Source organism: Coenobita brevimanus, chromosome 6 (genome assembly GCF_032717465.1).
Source record: "Coenobita brevimanus isolate Jiangsu-jjx chromosome 6, ASM3271746v2, whole genome shotgun sequence".
In the NCBI taxonomy this organism is placed as follows: Eukaryota; Metazoa; Arthropoda; class Malacostraca; order Decapoda; family Coenobitidae; genus Coenobita; species Coenobita brevimanus.
The window spans coordinates 39,248,866-39,273,272 of NC_136959.1; the positions used below are offsets into that span (position 1 = coordinate 39,248,866).

Consider the following 24,407-nt stretch of genomic DNA (forward strand, 5'->3'; position numbering starts at 1 on the left):
AGATGGAGTGAACAGTTATGCAAGTCTGTTTGCTGATGATGTAAAGATCTTGAGGAAGGTAGAGGTTGAGGAGGATTGTAAAATGCTGCAGGACGATTTGGATAGGATACATGATTGGAGCCGGACGTGGGAAATGAAATTTAATGTAAAGAAATGTAAAATATTGAAAATGGGTAAAAGTACCAGGAGGCCATCACTGAATTATTTGTTGGGTAATGAATTAATCACAAAAATGAGAGAAGAGAAAGATTTGGGAATGCTGGTCCAAGATAGTTTGTCACCAGAAAAGCACATCAACAAGGTAGTTGGAGAGACCTATAAACTCTTGACTAACATAAGAGTAGCATTTCATTATATGGATGAGATGATGAAAAAATTAATAGTGGCCATGATCCGCTCCAGGTTAGAATATGCAGCGGTAGTATGGTCCCCACACAAAAAGAAAGATATAAACAAGATTGAGAGAATACAAAGAACAGCAACCAAGATGGTCCCCAGTCTGGCAGACCTGTCATACAGAGAGAGGCTGGAAAAGCTGGATTTGCCTTCCTTAGAGGAAAGGAGAAAGAGGGGAGACATGATTGCAGTGTTCAGGACCATGGTGGGAGTAGATAAAATTGACAAAGAAGATCTGTTTGTATGGGATAAGAGAGTAACAAGAGGACATGGAATGAAATTGAAAGTCAAGCTGCTTGAAGGATATCAAGTAATATAGCTATCCTTACAGACGTATAGATTTATGGAATAGCCTGGACAAAGAGATCGTCCAGTCTAAAAACTTAAACGAGTTTAAAGCTGAATTTGACTTATTGCGAAACAGCGACGGAAACCCACGAGCATAGCACATTCCGTGTATATCACAATTAGGTATATTAGGTAAATACATAAATATTTAGAACGACTTAGACGACGAGGTGGCGCATGAGAGAAACATTCATGTGTGTAAAGTAGACTTGATAAATGTGGATATGGAGACAGGACAACACGAGCATTGCACAATTCCTGTATACTACAAATAGGTAAATACAGAGGTGTAAATACACACTCACCAAAGAACCAGATGCAATTGAATCTCTGAAATATTTGTTTCCTATAGCAAAAAGTGACCATGTAGTGATAGAGTTCCAAACAATATAAGGAATTGGGGAGACGAGACAAACTCTACAGGCATGGAAGATACAACTTTGGGAAAGCAAACTTTACAGGACAGAGAAAATTTTTTGAAGAAGTGGTTCGGGGAGAATTCTGGGAAACGAGAGAATCAGAAGTGGGATATCTTTCTAGAATACTCTAATACAGGTGTGGGAATGTATGTGCCAAGAGTTAGTGGGAAAGAGAACTGGAGAAATGATTGGTTCAACAAAAGGTGTATGGTAGCAAAAAAAGAAAGGGAAAGGGCTTGGAACAAATGGAGAAAGAGAAGTAAGGATAGAACAAAGGGAGAATATAGAAGAACTAGAAATGAATTTACAATAATACCTAGAGAGGAAGAAAGAAACTTCAAAAAAGGTATAGTTGACAAATGTAAGGAAGAACCTAAATTGGTTTACAGGGGTGTGCGATGTCTCCATGGCAGTTTAATATATATATGGATGGGGTTGTAAAGGAGGTGCAAGGTAGGGCAGTGGATGTGGGGCTGGTCCTAATGAATGAGGGTGAGATTTGGAAGCTTCCGGTGTTGCTGTTTGTTGATGATACAGTATTGTTGAGTGAAGATGAATGGGAGTTGCAAGGTTTGGTGAATGAATTTGGGACAGTGTGTAGGAGGAGGAAGCTGAAAGTTAATGTAAACAAAAGTAAAGTTATGGTGTTTGAGAGGAATGAAGTCACAGAGTGTGTAGTGAGGTTGGATGGTGAGGATATGGAGAATGTGAGTGCATTCAAGTACTTGGGTAGTGTGATGAGTAAGGATGGAACTTTGGGGGATGAAGTACGTGAAAGGGTACAGCAGGGAAGAAAGGTTGTTGGTACACTGAAAGCAGTGATGAGAAATAGGGAGGTGAGTATGGAAGTTAAGAAGTCACTGCATGATGGTATTGTGATCCCTACCCTGGCGTATGGAAGCGAGGCATGGACCTTGCAAGAGGGGAACAAGTCAAGAGTGAGAGCAGTGGAAATGAGTTACTTGAGAGGAGCGTGTGGAGTGACGTGGAGGGACAGGTTGACGAATGAAGAAGTGAAGGAACGTTGTGGGGTAGATGTGGATGTGGTTGAGAAGATTAGGAGAAATACACTGAGGTGGTTTGGACATGTGGAGAGAATGGAGAATGAAAGACTGACTAAGAGGGTGTATGTAGGTGAGGTGGAGGGAGGGAGAGGGAGGGGTAGACCGAGGATGAGGTGGAGGGATGGAGTTGAGAGGTATATGAGGGAGGGGGGGGTGAGTTGGGGGGAGGGGAGTCAAATGGTGGGTGACAGAGTGACTTGGAGGCGTTTTGTCTGCGGCCACCCTTTGCGGGATTAGGGCGTCGGGCTATAGATAGATAGAGATAGAGATAGGTTTGTTAATGGCAGGTTGAAACAAAAGGAAGGAGTCAGTAAATTGAAAGTAGAAGGAAATGTCTATAAAGATGCAGTTATGCAAGCTGAAATAATGAACAAATGCTTCCAATCAGTCTTCACTAGAGAAATGATTTTGGAGGGAGTGACTAGAAATATAATATTCTATCTATCTATTGCCAGACGCCTCAATCCCGTTTGGGGTGGCCAGAAACAAATTGCCTCCAAGTCGCCCTGTCCCCCGCCATTTCACTGCCCTGCTCCCAACTCACACCCCCCTCTCTCATATACCTCTCCACTCCATCCCTCCATCTCATCCTCGGCCTCCCCCTCCCTCTTCCCCCCTCCACCTCACTCACATACATTCTCTTCGTCAGTCTTTCACCCTCCATCCTCTCCACATGGCCAAACCACCTCAGTGTGTTCCTCATAACGCTTCCTATCACATCCACATCCACACCACAACGCTCCTTTATATCCTCATTCGTCAGCCTGTCTCTCCATGTGACTCCACAGGCTCCTCTTAAATAACTCATTTCCACTGCTCTCATTCTTGACTTTTGTCCTTCCAACAACGTCCAAGCTTCACTTCCATACGTTAGAGTTGGTATCACAATACTGTCATGTAGTAACTTTTTCACTTTCATGCTCACTTCCCTGTTTCTTATCACTGCTTTCAAAGAACCAGCAACCTTTCTTCCCTGCTGTACCCTTTCAAGCACTTCACCCTCCAAACCTCCATCTTTACTCATCACACTACCCAAGTACTTAAACGTACTCACATTTTCCAATTCTTCACCATCCAACCTCGCTCAAAGACCATCACTTTACTCTTCCCTACATTCACCTTTAGATTCCGTTTCTTACACACTTTCCCAAACTCATCCACCAAGCCTTGCAGCTCCCCTTCGTCTTCACTCAACAACACAGTATCATCTGCAAACAACAGAACAGGGAGTTTCCAAACACTATCCTCTCTCACCAGGGCCACTCCAACATCCACTACCCTACCTTGTACCTCTTTTATTACCCCATCCATGTACAGATTGAACAACCATAGATACATGACACATCCCTGTTTCAACCCAACTTTCAAAGAGAAAAATTCACTTAGTTCACCATCAACACGCACTGCAGCCTTCGCACCATCGTACATACTCTTCACAGCATTCAGCAACTTCCCATCTACTCCATATATTCTTAACACTTTCCACAATCCTTGTCTATCCACCCTGTCATATGCTTTCTCCAAATCCATTCTTCTTTCCCTTCTCTAGAAACTTTTCCACTAAAGATCTAAGAATGAATATCTGATCTACACAACCTCTTCCCTTCCTAAAGCCTCCCTGTTCTTCTCCAACTAATTTCTATGTTCTTTCTCTAACTCTGTCAATAAGTATCCTACCATACACTTTTCCTATTGTACTAAGAAGACAGATGCCCCTATGATTACCACACACTTCTTTTTCCCGTTTTCCTTTGTACAAGGGAATAATTATACCTGACTTCCAATCCTCCGGGACTCTACCTTCCTCCCAGGCCAATCTGCACATCTTCCACGTCCATTCTACTACTATCTTTCCCCCATGCTTCAGCATTTCACCACACACTCCATCAATTCCTGGGGCTTTCCCCGATTTAACTTTCTTCATTGCTTCCACAACTTCTATCCTACTGATTTCTTCCTGTCTTCTCATCTCCCTCCTTCTCTCAGCCATTCCCCAGCCACTTATACTCGCATTACTTCCACCCTTTATGTTCAACAATTCCTTAAATTGTTCTCTCCATCTTCTCACTTTTTCTCCCTTCTCCACTAGTAATCTACCATTTTTATCTTTTACTCCCCTGCTAACTTCACTTCCACCCTGTCTTACTCTTTTCATCCCGTTCCAGAACATTTTCTTACAATCCCTCCACTTTACACTTAAATTCCTTCCAAATTCCTCATCCACTCTCTTCTTACTCTCTCTTACTAATCTTTTCACCTCTTTCTTTCTTTCTACGTATAACTCTGTCTTCTGCCTCTCAACTTCTTCCACGCCCCTATTTCTCAACCATTCATTGTATGCTTTCTTCTTTTATGCCACAGCCTGTCTCACCTCTTCAGTCCACCACTCTGTTCCTTACAGCCCCCTTCGTCTTCTCTTCCTTCCACATTATAATATTAAAAGATGTAAATGTTGAAGTGCAAGAAGTATACAAATTACTGGAAACTCCAGATGTGAGGAAGGTCTCAGGACCAGACAGGATCTCTAGTTGGATACTAATGGAATGCAGAGAAGAAATGGCAGATAAGGTTCATGGTATAATTGTGGGCTCTCTGGAAGTAGGGAAAGTGCCTCGGGAATGGAAGAAGCCCATTGTGGTACCAGTTTATGAGGGAGGGAAGAAGTAAATACCCCTGAATTACAGACGATTGTCCCTGACCAGCATGGTTGCAAAAATGTGTGAGAGAATCCTGAAAGACAAATGGATAAAATATCTGGAGGAGATGGACATTTTGGCAGAAAGTCAGTTTGGATTTAGGTGAAAACTAGCTTATACTCACTTCCTAATATCACTGCACAAAAGTTTTCCTGGGATGTGCAGTTGCAAAGTACATGTCTGTATGCAGAATTTCACAAGCTTTCCTATGAGCACTGGAGCACTTTCATACACCCGATAGTTTTCGAGTAAATTGAAAAAAAAAACTAAAAAAATCACCTAAAACGTCTGATTTATAATTTCGTATGTTATTATTGAGACCGTAACAAACATATATGTAAGTTATTTACAGGTTTGTAGCCCAAAGTATAAGGTAGCCCATGATATACAGTAATCCTTTTATTATCCTGATGCCCACTAACCGGACACCCCACTACCCAGACATTGTGAGCCTGGACCTTCAGAACCTAACCCCTCCCTCCCTCCCAAGAAAAAAAAAAAAAAAAAATTTTCCCACCTGTAATTTGAAATTAACTCACAGCACCGAACAGCTGTGTTTGTGCACGGCCCCATCACCTCTTCCTTCCTCCTCCCTCCCCAGTTACCACCTAACCACCATCGAGAGTAGATGTTCATTGCAAAGGATGCTGCACATGCCTGTTTTTATGACTAAACAGTGAATAAACTGCAATTCCTCACCACTAGACCACATGGGAATTTACAGTGTTATGCAGTGTTAAGAAATTAGAATTTAGAGTGCAACGATTTAAGTGTGGAGTGCAAACTAGTGGTTGAAACTGGCGTGGCACAATTAAGAATAGAATGTGCAGTGTTAAGTAATTATAACTCACAGTGCAAAGAATTAAGTGCAGCACAACACTGGATTACTGTACGTGCTTCAAGAGCATTTTCACCACTGCCAGAGCCTTGGAGGAGGCGGCCACAGACATACTGTAAGTACCCTGTACACTGCTAAATATTTTCTGTACTCACTTCTGATTCCTCATTCTCTGGTTCCTTTTCATTTATTTCATGCTTTGTGTCCATTATTGGTGTGAATAAGGTCTGAAATTGGTGCTATGCATATCCGGTAGGGAGTTATATAGGTGGCTTTCAAAGTTAGCGTGGGTTAGGGTCCATAAGTACCAGTCCAGGAGGCAGGGGCCCAGTATCTGGACAAACCCACTTCCTGGACATGCCTTTGGCTCTATTACATAGGATATTGGAGGGATTACTGTAATAGAAATTGTTCTGTCTATCTATCTATTGCCAGATGCCACAATCCTGTAAGGGATGGCCATTTGACTTTGAGTATTTGTTTTGCAGGGAGGGGTACTAACCCTCCACCAACCCACTTGTTGACACGTAGGGAGCACCCGTAAGCTAAGTATGTTTGTGTTTCGAAACTTTTTCAAAATAATTTGCACACAACGTTTATTTTGTTTTACAAAAGTATGCATAAGAAGTCATTGGCTTGCTCATGCTTTCTTTGGATTTTTGATGCGTCTTATAGTTTCCGAGTAAAATGCCCGAGAGAAAAACAATGAAATGCACCACATTTTCCCTATAAGAATATATAGTAAAAACACATATATGCCTTATAAATACAAAGTACAAAAACTAGACAAATATGCTGGTTACTCACATCCTCCAGCAGTGTTGTAATGCTTCTGGAATGTAGAGATGGAGTTGCAGAGAGAAGGAAAGGTACAATCACAGCAATAAGAGGCAGCTGTCTCCGTTGTGATGGTGGTAGTGGTGGCAATAATGGAGGTGGCCTAGACCGCAGAGGGCGGTTTATCACATTGCCTGGGGGAAGGATTAGCTCTCCCTCTCCTCAGCCTTTCTCCTCCTCACCCATCACTCTCAAAATCACTCTCCCCAGAATTTTTGTCTGTGTTCTCCTCACTCTCAGTTTCACTGGATATATATTTCAGGTACTCCTCCTCGGATAACCCTTTCCCCGTCATCATGGTTACTTTCAGTATTGAAAGAGAACAGTCACGAGCGGTTATTGATCTGAAATTTGGATTTCTCTGAAAATATATAAAAAAAAACATATACACCTTTTTCACAGACACACTGCACTATATAACACACTATCACTATAATGCACGTAAGGTATGGACGGTTGACGTAATAGAAAACAAGGAATAAAATGGCTGGCTGCATGCTAACACATCCTCCTTGCCTGACTGCTGAGAGGACACTGAGCTAATAATAGACCACTTGTCCTTGACAGGCTTGACAGTGTTGCAATGTGTTTGCGTCAGACACGGCCACCCTAACCTATGGCACACCAAAATTTGACACGCTTTCAGCCACAGAAAAAGTTTTGACAATAATTTATAGAGAAGGTGCATCATAGTGCGCCATCAATTCTCTTTACACCAAAAGCTCTTTGACTCGTTTTGCGTCATCGGACGCGAGGGGATTAACAACAGAGTAAAACCTGGAGTGGTGGCGTCTTTGTCGTGGGTCTACCCCCCAGAGGCTGTCGAAGAGAAGAGGAGGACAGCATGGGGGCCAAACCACCGCAACCCCCCCGGCCCCTCACGGGGCTCAAGTACCTGGAAGTGGCTTCGGTCGCCTGGGCAAGTACCACATCTCCCAACACAACAACACCATTTTTTCTACTCCGAGAAATGACTCCCCGGCCGTCATTTCTCGACGACTTCTGCTACACGGGGACATTGAGAGTAATCCAAGACCCACCAACAAATACATATGTCCAACATGCTCAAAACCTACCACGTCGAGCCGACAGACAAAGAGTTCAGTTCAGTGCAACTCCTGCAAGAACTGGACCCATTACACATGCACAACACTTGCATCCAGAAAACATTACACAAACACCTGGACCTGCTCCTTATGCTCCTTCCCCCCACCCATCAACCCCCCTTCCAATCCTACTACTTCCTTCACACCTCCACAGCCAAACCCACCGACCCTTCTCTCACCATCCAGTCCCCCAACTCCTCCCATTCCAACCCATCCTAATCCACCTTAACCCTTACCTCCTTCACAACCTCCTCCTACCCCTTCCCCTCCACCCACACCACCTCCCCCCCATGCTGCAGCAGCCAACACACACCGCACACACAACATAAACATCCTTCAGTTGAACATAGATGGCATAAACACCAAGAAACAAGAACTCACACAATTCATCAAACAATAGAACATGCACATTGCCATCATACAAGAAACAAAACTACACAGAGCACAGAAAACACCGACATTTCATAACTTCACCACCAGTCGACAAGACCGGGCTGACGGTAGTGGCGGTGGCCTCATCACCCTGGTACACAAATCCATCAACTTTGCAGACACCAGTGCACACAGAAAGTCACTTCTCCCCCCACGTGACACCACAGCAAAAATACAATCAATTAAAATACGCACTGGCAACAAATCACACATAACAATCGCTGACACATACATTCCCCCCCAATTGTCCCCCACAGTACCACACAATTACTCTCCACACACCACATCACTAACATACCCAACATCATCCTGAGTGGTGATTTAAACGCCAAGTCATCGGCCTGGCATGTCAACAACCTTGACACAGACAGAGGTCTAGTGCTACAATCCCAGACAGATCACCTTTTCATACTAAACAGTCTAGACCAACATACCCATATCCCACACCAAGCCCTCTTCCTCACATCATATCCAGACATCATCTTCTGCTCCCCAAACCTCGCCCTCACTACATCATGGAGAGTGGTCAAAACCCTAGGTTCTGATCACCTCCCAATCATCATCACTACCAAAACCAGAATCACCCCAGCTGGCCACAAACACACATACACTAATTATAAGAGAGCCAACTGGGAGGCCTTTGTAACTGAAACAGAACAACATCTTGAAACACTAAACAGTACACCCATCACAAACATCAACACCGCTGTGCACACTTTCAATACAATTATACAAAATGCAGACAAAAGACACATCCCTAGAGGCAACAGAAAGAGACACAACCCCAAATTCGCACCAGAAATTCAAGGCCTCATCAGACAACGGGACACACTGCGACACTCCCCAACACCCCATACACAAGACTCCGTACAACAAATACAAGAACTCAGCACTCAAATAAACAATAAAATATCAGATCAATAAACACTAAACTGGAAAAATTACCTCCAAACACTTAACCACAAAACAAACATCAGCAAACTCTACAAAACACTAAACAGCATCACACTTTCCAGCAGCAACACCACACAATCACACACTGCCATCACAACAACAGGCACCATACCCTCAAACAGACAACAAGCAAACACTCATCAATCACTTTTCACAAGTCAGCCATCTAAACCCCCATCCCGAAGACCGACGTATCATCCGACGTAAGAGACAGTACCCCACAGACCCAGACTATGCACCTTTCAGTTACAACCAGACGAAGCACATCATTAACAACCTCAAGCACTCATATGTCTGTGGACCAGACAACATAAGGAACATTCACCTTAAACACCTAGGACCACAAGGCATACAAGCACTCACCAACATATCAAACTACAGCTACTCACACAACATAATATCCAACATCTGGAAGTATGGCAATATCATCACTATCCCTAAACCCAACAAAGACCTCACGTTACTCTCCTCACACCGCCCCATCACACTCATCTGCATCCCCTCTAAAGTCACTGAACGACTGGTACTACGACTAGTCACACCTCACATTCCCCTAGCCCAGTCACATCATGGCTTTAGGCCACTACACTCCACAAACACTTTCTTACAGACCTTACACAGAGAGTTTTCGATGGCATGAATTCAGCTAGGCCACCACACAGAACAATCCTAATCACACTAGACATTAGCAAAGCTTTTAATGCCATCCCCCGCCACAACCTCACAAACAAAATACTCAACACAAACATGCACAATAACACAAAAAGATGGCTGGCAAAGTACTTAGCAGGCAGATGTGCACACGTAACATTTGTCGGTCAGTCTTCTAACATCAGAAACTTCACAAACGGCGTCCCCCAAGGATCTGTTTTGTCCCCCACACTCTTTAACCTATACATGCATGATGTACCCACACACCACAGATACACATAGCTTCCTATGCAGATGATATAACACTTACATGTACGCACCAAAACGCAAACACAGCTGCACACATCATTCAACCTTACTTCAACACACTACACGAATGGTTCACCACAAAGAGGCTCAAAATAGCCCCAGCCAAATCTACAGTGACTCTTCTCACAAACTGGACAGAAGAACACAGTCACATCCCACACCTCACCATAAACAACACTCCCCTGCCACACACACACACACACACACACACACACACACACACACACACACACACACACACACACACACACACACAAAATCCTTGGTGTAACATACAATACATCAATGTCATTTAAACAACACATCACAAACATTAAAAATAAAATAACACCAAGACCCAGTGCCTTGAGGTCACTTGTCCATACAACATTCGGACACAACAAAGAAACCACCACCACAGTATACAAAGAATACGTATGTTCTGTGATGAATTATGCAAGCCCTGCCTGGGCTTCTAACCTCACCAAAACACAGTACAACACTCTGCAGTCCATACAGAACAAGGCCCTAAAAATAATCACAGGCTGCACAGCTACTACACCCACAGATCACCCACATCAAGAAACCAAAGTCCTCGAAGTCAAGGATCACCTAGACATGAGAGACACTCAGTTTCTTGCTGCAGCCTCCACAAACCCCCAACATCCACTACAGTACATGGCAGCACATCCACCCACACCAAGGAACATCAAAACAACACCCAGCACACAATACCATACACAAATACTGTCATCTCTCCCTCATCGCCCACCTCAGACCAGCTTCCAGAAGCATATCCACACTCACATCACTCGCCACTCCATTCAGTCACTTAAAGACAACACACAGCTGCATGCACGGCCTCCTGACATCCACCCTTCTGAATCCTATCTTCCTCATGAGGACAGGGTCCATCTGGCCAGGCTGAGATGTGGGCACCATCCAGCCCTCTTAAGCTACCAGAAGAGGCTGGATGACTCTGTCGCTGATGCCTGTCCAGGATGCAACACAGCACCCCATACTATTAAGCACATTATGGAAGACTGCATTGCACACAATCACCTACGCCAACAACACAACATACACCCTTTGAGAGCTCTGTGGGAAAGCCCGGTCTTGGCCATGGCCTTCCTAAGGGACTCGGTGCTGTTCGGCCAGGCTGCCTAGGGAACAGCTACTACTATTACTACTACTACCTCCATATAACGAACTTCATTATAGCGGAATTAGCTTTTTTCGGACTAGAGGAGCCAAGTGGACTAAATTCTTATGCTCAGGAAAAGTCCAATAAAGCCAGAAGCAGCCCTTTCTTGGAATAAACGAATAAAGAAACAAACGGAGGAGATACCATAATATCGGTCCCTCCTCTCTCTCTACTCTTCCATTCCTTCCCCTCCTCCCCTTCCCTCTCCGGTGAGAGAGAAAGAGAGAGAAGGTGAAATTGAAAATAAAAATTAAAGTAACTGTGAAAATGAGTGTAAAAATGAGAGTGAAAGAGAGCACACAAGTGAATTTGGAATGTCAAAGTCAATAGAGAGAGAGAGAAGGTGAAATTGAAAATAAAAATTAACGTAACTGTGAAAATGAACGTAACAATGAGAGTGAAAGAGAGCACACAAGTGAATATGGAATGTCAAAGGCAACAGAGAGAGTGAGAGAGAGAGAGAGAGAGAGAGAGAGAGAGAATAAATACAGAAATGACAAGTGGCGTCCCCTTGGCATAAACAAATGAGGGAGATAGGCATAGCCTTGGTCCCTCCTCTCTCTCTCCTTCTATATTCCCTCCCCTTCTCTCTGTCTCCGGGAGAGATAGGTGAAAGTGAATGAAAAAGTGAAGGTTAGTGAAGGCATTGTGAAGGTGAAAGTGAAGGTAGTGTGAAAATGAAAGTGATGGTGAAAGTAAAAGTGAAGGTGAAAGTGAAAGTGAAGGCAAAAGTAAAAGTGAAGGTGGATGGTGAAAGTGAAGGTGAGTGAAGTCAAAAGTGAAAGCAAAGGTGGAAGGTGAAAGTAAAAGTGAATGTGAAAACAAAGGTGAAAGTGAAGTGAAAAGTGATATTGAAGATGGAAGGTGACAGTGAAGGTGAAAGTAAGCATGAATGTGAAAGTGAAGGCAAAGGTGAAAATGAAGTAGAAAGTGAAAGTGAAGGTGAAAATGAATTAAAATGAAGGTGAAAGTGAAGGTGAAAATGAATGTAAAAGTGAAGATAAACATGAAAGTGAAGGTGGAAGAAAAGTTGAAAGTGAAGGTGAAGGTGAAAGAGAAAGTGAAGGTGAAGGTGTGAGTGAAGGTGGAGGTGAATGTGATAGTAAATGAAGGGAGGGCAAAAGTGAAGATGAGTGAATAATTGTAAAGGTAAATGTGAAAATGAGAAAGTAAGGTTGCAAGTGAAGGTGAAATGGAAATTCAAAATGAGTGTTAGTGGAAGTGAGTATGAAGGTGAAGGTGAATGTGAAATGAGCATGGAAGAGAATATGAAATTGAATGTGAATGTCAGAATGAACTGAAAGCAAAGATAAAAGTGAATGGGAAGGTGAAGATGAAGGTGGCGACGAAGACAAAAATATGTGAAGTAAAATGGAAGTGCCCATTGCGGAGAGAGAGAGAGAGAATAAATGCATGAATGACAAGCATGTCTCTGTGCATAACAAAAGGAGGAGGAAGTCCAGATGTCCTTTTTGTTGAACCTTCGCTTTTTTCGGACTGGCTTGGGCCCCAATTAGTCCGATATAGAGAGGTTTTACTGTACTGTATCATCTGCAAACAACAGCACATCCATATCCTGTTTTCTGGTGCATCGATAATTAATGCTTTGCGAGACCAAACATGAGAAATAGAGGAACATTCCCATAATCTGAACAGTTTGACTGTCCGTCGCCTTGTTAGTTAGACACCTTGCCTCTGCAGTCCAACACCCCACCTCTCCTTAGATTTGAAATGAGGCTCTCCTGGTCCTCTCATCCTCTCTCCATCCCCTCTCTTCTTCGTCTCTGCGGTCCTCCCCTCCTTTCCCTCCTTTATCCCCCACCACACTCAACACTGCCAGGCGTGTCTCCCTCCCTGTCCCCCTGCCCTCCCCCACCCCTGGTTGTCTCCATTTCCATTCCCTCCCCCTCCCCCAACACCTCTTGTCACCTGTGTATGTGTGTGTGTGTGTGTGTGTGTGTGTGTGTGTGTGTGTGTGTGTGAGTGAGGGTGGGTGGGTAGTAGGCTGTTTGGCTTTCTTGTCTCCTTCCCTGTCCCCCACCCTCCTCCACCACCACTTGTCCCCCTCCCCCACCTCTACTTGTCTCCCTCCTCATCCCTGCAGCTTCCTCCATCCTCACTTGGCACACTGCCAGCTCTGCCTGCCTGGCTGTTCAGATGCCCTGGAGCATCTCAACACCACATGTCCCACCACCCTACACTCCTGCATATGATGTTTGATGTGCCATTTTTTATCAGTAGTATAGTATATGAGGATAATAACATTACCTATGGTGTTTCTGTATCAGTCTCTCATGATTGAGTAAGGTATAGGTGAGTTTGTTTTGGGGTCTGGAATGCACCTTTGGCTTTTCTTCAGTATCTCATGGAGAAATTTGCATTGATATTCGAAGGTACTTGCTGACTGAACTCTCCCACTGGTACACAACACTGCTGGATATCGGGGTATGGGTGCACAGAAAGTTTCCAAACGTTGCCCTCTCTCATTAGGGCTGCTCCAACGTCCACTGCCCTACCTTGTATCTCTTTTATAACCCCATCCATATACAGATTGTACATCCATAGAGACATGACCCATCCTGGTTTCAATCCAACCTTCAAATAGAAAAATTCACTCGGTTTACTATCCACATGCACAGCAGCCTTAGCCTCTTCATACATACTCTTCATGGCATTCAACAACTTCCCATTTACTCCATATATTCTTACTACTTTCCATATTCTTTGTCCATCCACTCTGTCATATGCTTTCTCCAAATCCATGAAGGCTGCATACAACTTCTTTCCCTTCTCTAGAAACTTTTCCACTGAAGACCTGACAATGAATGTCCGATCTACACAACCTCTTCCCTTCCTAAAACCTCCCTGTTCTTTGTCCAACTAATTCCTCTGTTATTTCCCTAACTCTGTCAATAAGTATCCTACCATATACCTTTCCTGTTACACTAAGAAGACAAATGCCCATATGATTACCACACACTTGTTCTTCCCCATTCCCTTTGTACAGGGAATAGTTATACCTGACTTCCAATCCTCCAGAACTTTACCTTCCTCCCAGGTCAGTCTGCATTTCTTCCATATCCATTCTACTACTATCTCTCCCCCATGCTTCATCATTTCACCACACACTCCATCAGTTCCTGGGGCTTTCCCAATTATAACTTTCTTCATTGCATCCATGACTTCCAGCCTACTGATTTCTTCCTCTCTCTTTTCACCTTCCTCCTTTTCACAGTCATTTGCCATCCACTTCTACTCGCATTACTTTCATTCCCTATGTTTAACAGTTCCTTGAAGAGTTCACTCCATCTACTCACTTTTTCTCCCTTCTCCATTAGCAATCTGCCATTTTTATCTTTCACTACCCTACTGTAAATATAGCTTGAAGCAGATACGGGACGTGGAAGGTGTGTACAAGATAGTCGCAGAAGAAATTTGTGCAGCTGAGAGATGGTGTGTGGGGTGAAAGGAAAATGAAAGGGGGTGCAGGGAACAGCATGGTGGACTGAAGAGGTGAGAGAGGCTGTGGCACAAAAGAAGAAAGCATATACTGTAGTGAGTGGATGAGAAACAGAGGCGTGGAAGAAGTTGAGAGACGGAGGAGAGAGTTATATGTAGAGAGGAAGAGGTGAAAAGATTAGTAAGAGAGAGTAAGAAGAGAGTGGATGAGGAATTTGGAAGGAACATGAGTGTAAAGTGGAGGGAATGTAAGAAAATGTTCTGGAAAGAGTTAAAGAAAGTTAGACAGGATGCCAAACAAGTTAGCTGAGGAGTGAATGATAAAAATGGTATATTACTAGTGGGGTAAGGAGAAAACGTGAGAAGATGGAGAGAACATAGAGAATGAAAGTAATGCAAGTATACGTGGCTGGGGGAATGACAGGGAGAAGGAGGGATCTGAGAAGAGAGGAAGAAATCAGTAGGATGGAAGTTGTGGAAGCAATGGAGAAAGTTAAAATGGGGAAAACCCCAGGAATTGATGGAGTGTGTGGTGAAAAGCTGAAGCATGGGGGAGAGACAGTAGTAGAATGGATGTGGAAGATGTGCAGATTGGCCTGGGAGGAAGGTAAAGTCCCAGAGGATTGGAAATCAGGTACAATCATTCCCCTGTAGAAAGGAAAAGGGGAAAAAGAAGTGTGTGGTAATCACAGAGGCATTTGTCTTCTTAGCATAATAGGAAAAGTATATGGTAGGATATTTATTGACAGAGTTAGGGAAATAACAGAGGAATTACTTGGAGAAGAACAGGGAGGTTTTAGGAAGGGAAGAGATTCGTTGTTTCGTTTTTAAAGGCTCCAACATGCTTGCATGTGTCGGCCTTGGTCACCTAATGGCGGATCTCCACGCTGCACGATCCATTGCAGCCTCCCTGTTCAGTCCCTTAACCCTAAGGTCACACTTAATGACCTCGTCCCATGTCTTTTTCGGTCTACCCCTCATAACCCCACCCCCAATATTAACACTTCTCACCTTCCTCACCCAATTATCATCCCCCATCCTCTCCACATGTCCAAACCACCTCAATCTACCTCTCCTCATCACAACACCAATACACTCCAGTCCCATCCTACCTCTCAACTCTTCCATTGTAAACCCAGCCCCTCCAGGCCTTGGACGCAGGGACGCACTGCACATCCACATAATCATTGTCATTTCTGTACGTCTGAGCCGGCGAATATCTTCCTCCTTCACTGCCCAGGTCTCACTGCCATACAGCATTACACTCCTAACACATGCTGCATACAAAGACCCCTTAGCATGTAGGGAGAGCCCTCTCAGTGTCAGGAGAGGCAAGAGCTCCCTGAACTTCTTTCAACCACTTCTCACCCTAGCCACAGAGCTAGCTCCAGCCCCACCTCCAGCACACAACATGTCTCCCAAATAACAAAACTCTTCCACACACTCAAGAGATTCACCAGCAAGTTCAATCCTTTCACGTCTGACAATCTCCACCTGCTCACCCCGACACGCCGCACACATAAAATCAGCATTATCTCGCAGTCTACCTCTGATACCACTACATCTCTTATGCACCCATTTATCACACACACCGCACAAGATGGAATTACTTCCCACGCCCTTGTGGCAAACTGCACATGGCCACTCTCCCTCGTCTTTGACAGTACCGCCACCGACCCTAGATATCATCACTTTTGTTTTATCTGCATTTACCCTTAAACCCTTTTGCCCCATACCATCTCTCCACTTCCTAAACCTTTCCTCCGCCTCCCTTTCATTCTCTGCAGTCAACACCAAATTATCAGCATACAACAACTCCCACGGGAGTCCGTTTCTAAAGTCACGTGAAAGGGCTTCAAGTACCATGATAAACAACATGGGACTCAAGACTGACCCCTGATGCACACCAACATTCACGGAAAACTCATCACTCAAATCTCCATTCACTCTCACCTGGGTGTGAGCACCCACATACATGGCCATAACCACCCTAACCAGCCGCTCCTCCAAGCCAAGCTTTCTCATTGCCCACTTCACCACCTCTCTAGGGACTCTGTCAAAGGCCTTTTCCAAATCAACAAAAACAAATTAAAGATCCCTTCTCCTACCAATATATTTTTCCTGAAGCTGTCGAACAATGAATATGGCATCAGTGGTCCCCCTACCTGGCATGAACCCAAACTGCATCTCATCAATATTCACTCTTTCTCTAATCATACCTTCTAAAACTCTCTCCATTACCTTCATTATCTTATCTAAAAGCTTTATACCTCTATAATTTCCTCTTTCCAGGGCATCACCCTTCCCTTTATACACATTTACAATTACACTCTTCAGCCAATCATCTGGGACAACACATTCATAAATAATCCTATTTATCAGGTCAGTGACTAAACTCACCCCTATATCGCCTGAGGCCTTCAACATTTCAGCAGTCAACCCCGACACACCTGCTGCCTTCTCCACCCTCATCCTGCCTATTGCCTCACTCACAGTAGCAGTATCAATCAAAGGCCAAGGGCCAGACTCTGGATCTGCTGGCTCCAAACCTTCCCTGTCCCAGTCAAACTCCTCATTCAACAACCGGTTATAATGCTCTCTCCATGCATCTTTAATATCCTCACTGTTCACCACTACCATTCCTTCATCATTCTTCACACACTGCTCACCTATGATATTCCGATTATCCCACTTCACCTGACCTGCCACCCTAAATATATTTTTCCTTTCCCCATGATTTAGGTTATCAAGTAATTGTCTCTGTGACTCAGACTTTGCCCTGTATACCTCTCTTCTAGCCCTACACTTGGCAGCCAAATATTCCTCTTTGCTACCACCCTTCTTCCATTCCCAGAAAAGCCTTCTTTTCAGCTTAATTGCAGCTTCTACACCCTCATCCCACCACCAAGTTACTTTATGTCTTGGTGGTCCTCTTGTCCAGCCGCATGTTACATCAGTAACTCAAGAAATTGTTCTTGAGGGCTCTGTACTGTTCATTAACGCCTCTGTCTACAGCTCCATGTTCAGCCACCACTCTCCTCAACTCGCTATAGAAGGCATCCCTTACTACTTGGTTTTTCAGCTTCCATATTTTCCTCCTAGGTACATAAGTCCTCTTTTTCATCACTTGTTCTTTATGCACCATATCGCAAATCAATAGTTTGTGCTGCTGCACACACTCCTCCCTTCCTATAACTTTAACATCCCCCACTAACCTCCTATCGGCCCTCCTAACCAGAAAATAATCTATCTGACTGCTATTTCCCCCAGACTCATACGTAATTAACCTACTGTCTCTTTTCCTAAAATATGTGTTGCACACAATCATGTCCGTTTCCTCCCCAAACTCGAGTATCCTTTCCCCTTCTGCATTCCTTAGATCATACGCACATCCCCCATGCACTCCTTCATAACCTTGTGCTGCTTCACCTACATGACCATTTAAGTCCCCTCCCAAAATCACTATCTCATCATCCCGCATACCACCCACTACACGTATTAAATCATCCCAAAATCTATCTTTCTCTGATTCATCCAATCCTGCCTGTGGAGCATATGCCGATATAATCGCAGCTATCTTTCTTCCCAACAGAATTTTCACTACCAATATCCTATCGCTTACTCTCAAAACATTCATAACATATTCCACCCATTTCTCCGCAGCCATCACACCAACACCTCCATGTTCGTCTGGCCCCCCCTGCCAAAACAACTTATAGCAACAGTCCTTCCCAACAATCTTTCTGGCTGATCCACCCCTGTACCGGACTTCCTGCAAACACGCCACATCCACCCACCTCCTACTGAATGCCTCAATGACTTCCCCTGCTCTTCCCCTCAAACTTCCCACATTCCATGAACCCACCTTCATCCCCATGGGTGATTTACTGTCCTCAGGCTTGCTTTGAAACTTATTTTGTTTTGTCATCTTCAGTATTAATAAAGGGGGACAGACACAGCACAGGTCCCACTCACTGCACAGTCCCAGGTCCAGGCAATGGATCTGGGACCCCTAGCCCACCAGCTTACCAGTGGCTGTGGTAGTGGCATCAGGGCACCCTGCCAGGACAGCTGCAGGGACACCCTCCAAACGCGTCTTGGCACTGCAACTATCCCGCCATTATACACCCACTGATAGGGCAGCCTCCTGGGGCGCTACTTCCAGGTTCGGGCCCCTCTCTATTGGGCGGAAGCGGCAGCCTGGGAACCGCAATGCCCTGTACCCTCTAGCACAGGCCTGAGCCCCATCTCCCCCTGGACCCATGATCTATGCCGGTGGAACCCCCGCCACGCCTCCCCGGATATGTAGATCAGATATTCATTCTTAGATGTTTAGTGGAAAAGTTTCTAGAGAAGGGAGAGAAGTTGTATGCAACCTTCATGGATATGGAGAAAGCATATGACAGGGTGGATAGACAAGGATTATGGAAAGTATAAAGAATATATGGAGTAGATGAGAAGTTGCTGAAGGCAGTGAAGAGTATGTATAAGGGTGCTAAGGCTGCAGTGTGTATGGATAGTGAACTGAGTGAATTTTTCTATTTGAAGGTTGGATTGAAACAGCGATGTGTCATGTCTCCGTGGTTGTTCAATTTGTATATGAATGCAGTTATAAAGGAGGTACAAGGTAGGGCAGTGGATGTTGGAGCAGCCTTAGTGAGAGAGCGCAGTGTTTGGAAACTACCTGTAATGTTGTTTGCAGATGATACTGTGTTGTCAAGTGAAGATGAAGGGGAGCTGCAAGGCTTGGTGAATGAGTTTGGGAGAGTGTGTAAGAAACAGAATCAAATGGAGAATGTAGGGAAGAGTAAAGTTATGGTCTTCAAGAGATATGAAGCCAGCGAATGTACAGTTAGGCTGGAGGAGGAGGAAATGGAAAATGTGAGCATGTTTAAGTACTTGGGTAGTATGATGAGTAAGGAAGGAAGTTTAGAGGGTGAAGTGCTTGAAAGGGTGCAACAGGGAAGAAAGGCTGTGGGTTCCTTGAAAGCAGTGATAAGAAACAGGGAAGAGAGCATGGAAGTGAAAAAGCTACTACTTGACAGTATTGTGATACCAACTCTAATGTATAGAAGTGAAGCTTGGACCTTGTTGGAGGGACGGAAGTTAAGAGTGAAAGCAGTGGAAATGAGTTATTTGAGAAGAGCATGTGGAGTCACATGGAGACACAGACTGACAAATGAGGAAGTGAAGGAGCATTGTGGTGTGGATTTGAATGTGATAGGAAGCATTAGAAGAAACACATTCAGGTGATTTGGACATGTGGAGGGGATGGAGAGTGAGAGACTGAGGAGGAGAGAGTATGTGAGCGAGGTGGAGGGGGGGAGAGGGAGGGGGAGGCTAAGGATGAGATGGAGGGATGGATTGGAGAGATATATGAGAGAGGGAGATGTGAGTTGGGAGCAGGGCAATGAAATGGCGAGGGACAGGGCGACATGGAGGCGATTTGTTTGTGGCCACCCCTTACGGGATTAAGGCATCTGGCAATAGATAGAGAGATAGACTACGCTACTAACTTCTTTATCCCCCTGTGTAACTCACTTTACCTCCTTCTAGAACATTTTCATACATTCCCTTTACTTTGCACTCAGATTCCTTCCTAATTTCTCCTGCACTGTCTCCTTACTTTCTTACCAGTCTTTTCACCTCTCATTTCCTCTCTACATATAACTCTTTGTTCCGTCTCTCAGCTTTATCCTTGCCCCTGCATCCCATCCACTCACTATATGCTTTCTTCATTTGCGCCACAGCGTATCTCATGTCCTCCTAATATCACACATTGTACTATTTGTTTCACACTTCACTGTTATTTGGCAGTAGTGGTGTTTCAGTGGCCTTGCTCTTTGGATAGGGGATGAGAGGTAGACAGTCACAGCACGTGTAAACATTGTGCAGCAATTTTAGCTGAAACATCAACCTGTTGGCATTGGTGGGAGACACCACGGAAGCATGGGATTGTTATGTGCAGCCACCACAATTATTGGATAAGCGAATTTCATTGTCATTAGCACGAGACATTGGGAGAACTTTAACATCATCATTCTGTTTATGTATTGCATACCAAATTGGTATACACCAAGTCGTGACCACAATATGTGAAAGGATTTGCATATGTTAAGACTCTTTGGTTTTACTATTGTCCCTTTTCTATTACTGTAAACTCCAGTTCTACTAAATCCCTTTACTGTACCCTATAACCAATGGGAATCCATCATGTGTTCATATCTTCAAATGACCTCAGGAATCAAAATCTTGAACTTACTAAATCAACTTTCATTTCATATTTCACTCACTAAATATGATAAATAATGGAAGTTTATTAGACAATTTGCTTTACAGTACACCTGAGCCTCCTCTTGTGTGATTTTTGGAACCAGGAAAAACTGTGGATCATAGAAATTTGCATATAACATAGTGCACATAATGTATATAAGTATTAATTTGGAACCAAACCCCTCTAGAACTTGTCCCATTTACTCCCTCCAAACCCAGCCTCCTTGCAACTTTTTAAGACAAAAGCTGTGCCATTAGGTTTGGCACATTTTTAACTTTAAGCATCTAGAAACAGTATTAAGAACAGTGAAAAGGTAGTAGCAGCAAAAAAATACAGTCATCAAATATTGTTCGCCCTGGAAGGAAACCTGAGGATTAGAAATGACACACCTGTATGCCATGCACTGTGCTGTATAAGCTGTTAAAAGACAATTATTTGATAATAATGTTTGAAAGCACCAAGTTACAGACCATTTTGTTAGTCACTATCTATCTGTCTATCTTATTGCCAGATGCCACACCTTGTGTAATTCCACCTATTTTTATTATTTATCCAGATACAAGTTTCATAAGAGGTACATGTTGACAGTTGCATAAGGCCTTGACATATGTAAGTGACTTTGTGTATGAGGGGGTGTGACTGCATTTTTAGCTTTAGAATGTTGTTGGAAGTATGTATTATTGTTGGATATTATTTCAGGATTCCATGCCCAGGAAGAGGTGACTCGAAAGAAGCTGTCTGCCCCTATGGTCAAAGATGTATCAGGTGAGTGATGCCAGGTTAATCAGTTACTTTGACAACATTCTTCCAGTCAGATGTTTACTCATCTCCAGCAGGTTCTGGGATAGACATATGCTGGACAGACATAAAAATTTTGGTAATATGATACTGTACATTGCAGTACAGTTAGTTAGGCTTGCTTGCATGTCATGGTGATGATGATGATGATTATGACATGTTGTACAGTTTGTAAAAGGCTTTGGTTGATCTGTCACACAAATAAAACACTGTTGTATGAGTTATGACCTACAGTTGTAAAAGCATGAAGGTACACCACCCAGGACTTTTTTATAGTGTCGAAGATGCATCATTGTGAAAGACATAATTTGGAAGGGTAGTTTTGAGAAAAAAAGTTGTCTCTTGACTAACACTGCAGAAAGCATTACTTGATGTATCTTCACTCAAATACACACTTACCTTTCAGAATCTTGAGTCAGTAGTTAGTCATTTTATTTTATTTCATTTTTTTTTTTAAATAACAGAACTATGCAGTAATAAAAGAAAACTGTAACACAAGCCCTTCCTTACCAAAACTTCTGTAATGTCATGCTGTTAGCTTAACACTGTTAGTGTTCATGAACTCTGGTTTCATTCATAAATAAGTAATAAGGGGGAGTCGGCTGTAGCACTGGCTGATCTAGGTGGTATAGTAATCCCTGTAATATCCAGACGCCCAATTCCCGGACACCCCAATTTATGGACATTTTGGGCCCAGGACTTCGTAACCCCAAAATTGCCCAAAAAACTTTAAAAAAAAAAAAAAAAAAAAAAAAAAAAAAGGAAAAATCCAAACTTTCCCCCCCCCCTATAATTTGAACTTGGCGCACTGTGCGGACCAACTGTGTTTTGCCGCATAGTTCCACCGACGTCTGCCAGAGCACTCCAGCATCCTCCCCATTTCCCACCCGTCCTTCATCGTGATTGCACGCTCGTCACCACGGCTGCCCACGTGCTCGCTTTGCAGGCTCTGCTGTTCCTCTCCTGCCTCTTCTTCACGTGTGTGATGATGGCCCTGCCGCCCAAGAAGAGGAAACAAGTGGTTCTGACTCTGGAGAAGAAGAGGGAGATATTGGACAAGGTGGACGCAGGATGGTCGACGTCACACATCCTCTGTGAATTCAACCTGGCCCGCTCTACATTGTTTGGTATCAAGAAATCCCGCGACAGACTTACCTAGTCTACGGCTGACTTCGCATCAAAGACCAAATGCAATGTGGAGAGGAAGGTTATGTACCCTCCCAGGTTTGCAGAAATCGACTGCTCCATGCTAATTTGGTATTGTCAGCAACATGGTGCTGGTGCATGGTACGGAGCTGAAGGCTGCTGCTGAGAAGTTCGCAAAGCTCCACGACGCCCCAGACTTCAAAGCATTCGAGGGTTGGGTCTTCATTTTCAAGTTACGGCATGGACTTACCAACCGTATGGCCCATGGTGAAGCTCTGGAGACCAGTGAGGATGGAGCAGAGGAGTTTAGGCAGCAGGTGAAGGGCTTGATCGACAGGGAGGGCCTCACTCTCGGTCAGCTCTACGACACTGACAAAATTGGTCTATTCTATCGCTCGCTGCCAACAAACACTCTAGCCGAGGAGACGGTGAAGCATGTACCTGGCTGCAAGCTCTCTAAGCAACGGATATCTGCTTTGTGTTGTGCCGGCATGCACGGGCTCAAGCCGTTATTGTTGGCCGTGCAAAGCAGCCTCGGTGTCTTCGTGGGGTGATGGATGTCCTACCTGTCTTGTGGTACCATTCTGTGAAGGCTTGGTTCACAGCCAAGATCTTCAAAGACTGGTTTCACCAGCACTTTGTCAAGGCGGTCATCAATTACCGGACGAAGACACTGGGAATCCCACGCAACCAGATGAAGGCCCTCCTTCTTCTGGACAATGCACCAGCACATCCATCCAACAAGGAGTTGGTGGCTGAGAACAGCCGCATTAGGTGCATGTTTCTGCCACCTAATATGACTGCTCTCGTCCAACCAGTGGACCAAGGAGTGATCGTGGCAACAAAGAGGCTGTACCATCGGAAGTTCAAGGACGAGGTGATAGTTGTTCTTGAGGACGAGGACGAGCGTAGGGAGGAACGGGACACGCGAGGCCAGCAGACTTTGGAAAATCTTCGCCGCTACAACATCAAGTCTGCAATCTACAACTGGGCCAGTGCATAGATGGAAGGCTCTGTCAAGACTCTGGAAAGTGATTGGTCTCATCTCCTTCTCGGAGCCGATGTGGTGCACGATTTTCTAGGTTTTGATGTGGATGACTTCCATGCACGTTTTCATGCAGCTGGCGATGATGTTGATGTGGATGAAGTGTGTGAGTGGTTGGATGACGATGAGGGCGGTCCTGGGTATCAGATCGTGTCTGATATCGAGATCGCATCTTCAGCAGCAGGTACAAGTGCCCAGCTTGAAGATTCCAACAAGGAAAGGGACGATGATGCAGACTCCTCTCAGCGTGTCACTACTCCAGCTATCCCCAAGCTGAGTGCACTCTGGGAGTACATCGAGTTCATTCTCGACTACCTGGAACACCCGGACTGTGACAGGGAGATGGGGCCCTTGGGACTTGTGGAGGAAGTGCACTCCTTCAGGCAGCGCATCATCAATCGCCAGAATCATTGTTCCTTGTGTCAATCAGCCATTGACAGTTTTTTCAGTCC

At 44.3% G+C, this 24,407-nt stretch overlaps 1 protein-coding gene across 2 annotated transcripts in view; it reads left to right on the forward strand.

The window, feature by feature from the left end:
• LOC145401924 (protein Son-like) overlaps positions 1-24,407 on the forward strand; it is a 450,784-nt gene that overhangs the window by 298,535 nt on the left and 127,842 nt on the right. For both annotated transcript variants that reach the window (XM_080274033.1, XM_080274040.1), the window contains exon 7: positions 21,666-21,731. In XM_080274033.1, coding sequence (XP_080130159.1) covers positions 21,666-21,731 — 66 coding nt within the window. The remainder of the gene's footprint in view (positions 1-21,665; positions 21,732-24,407) is intronic.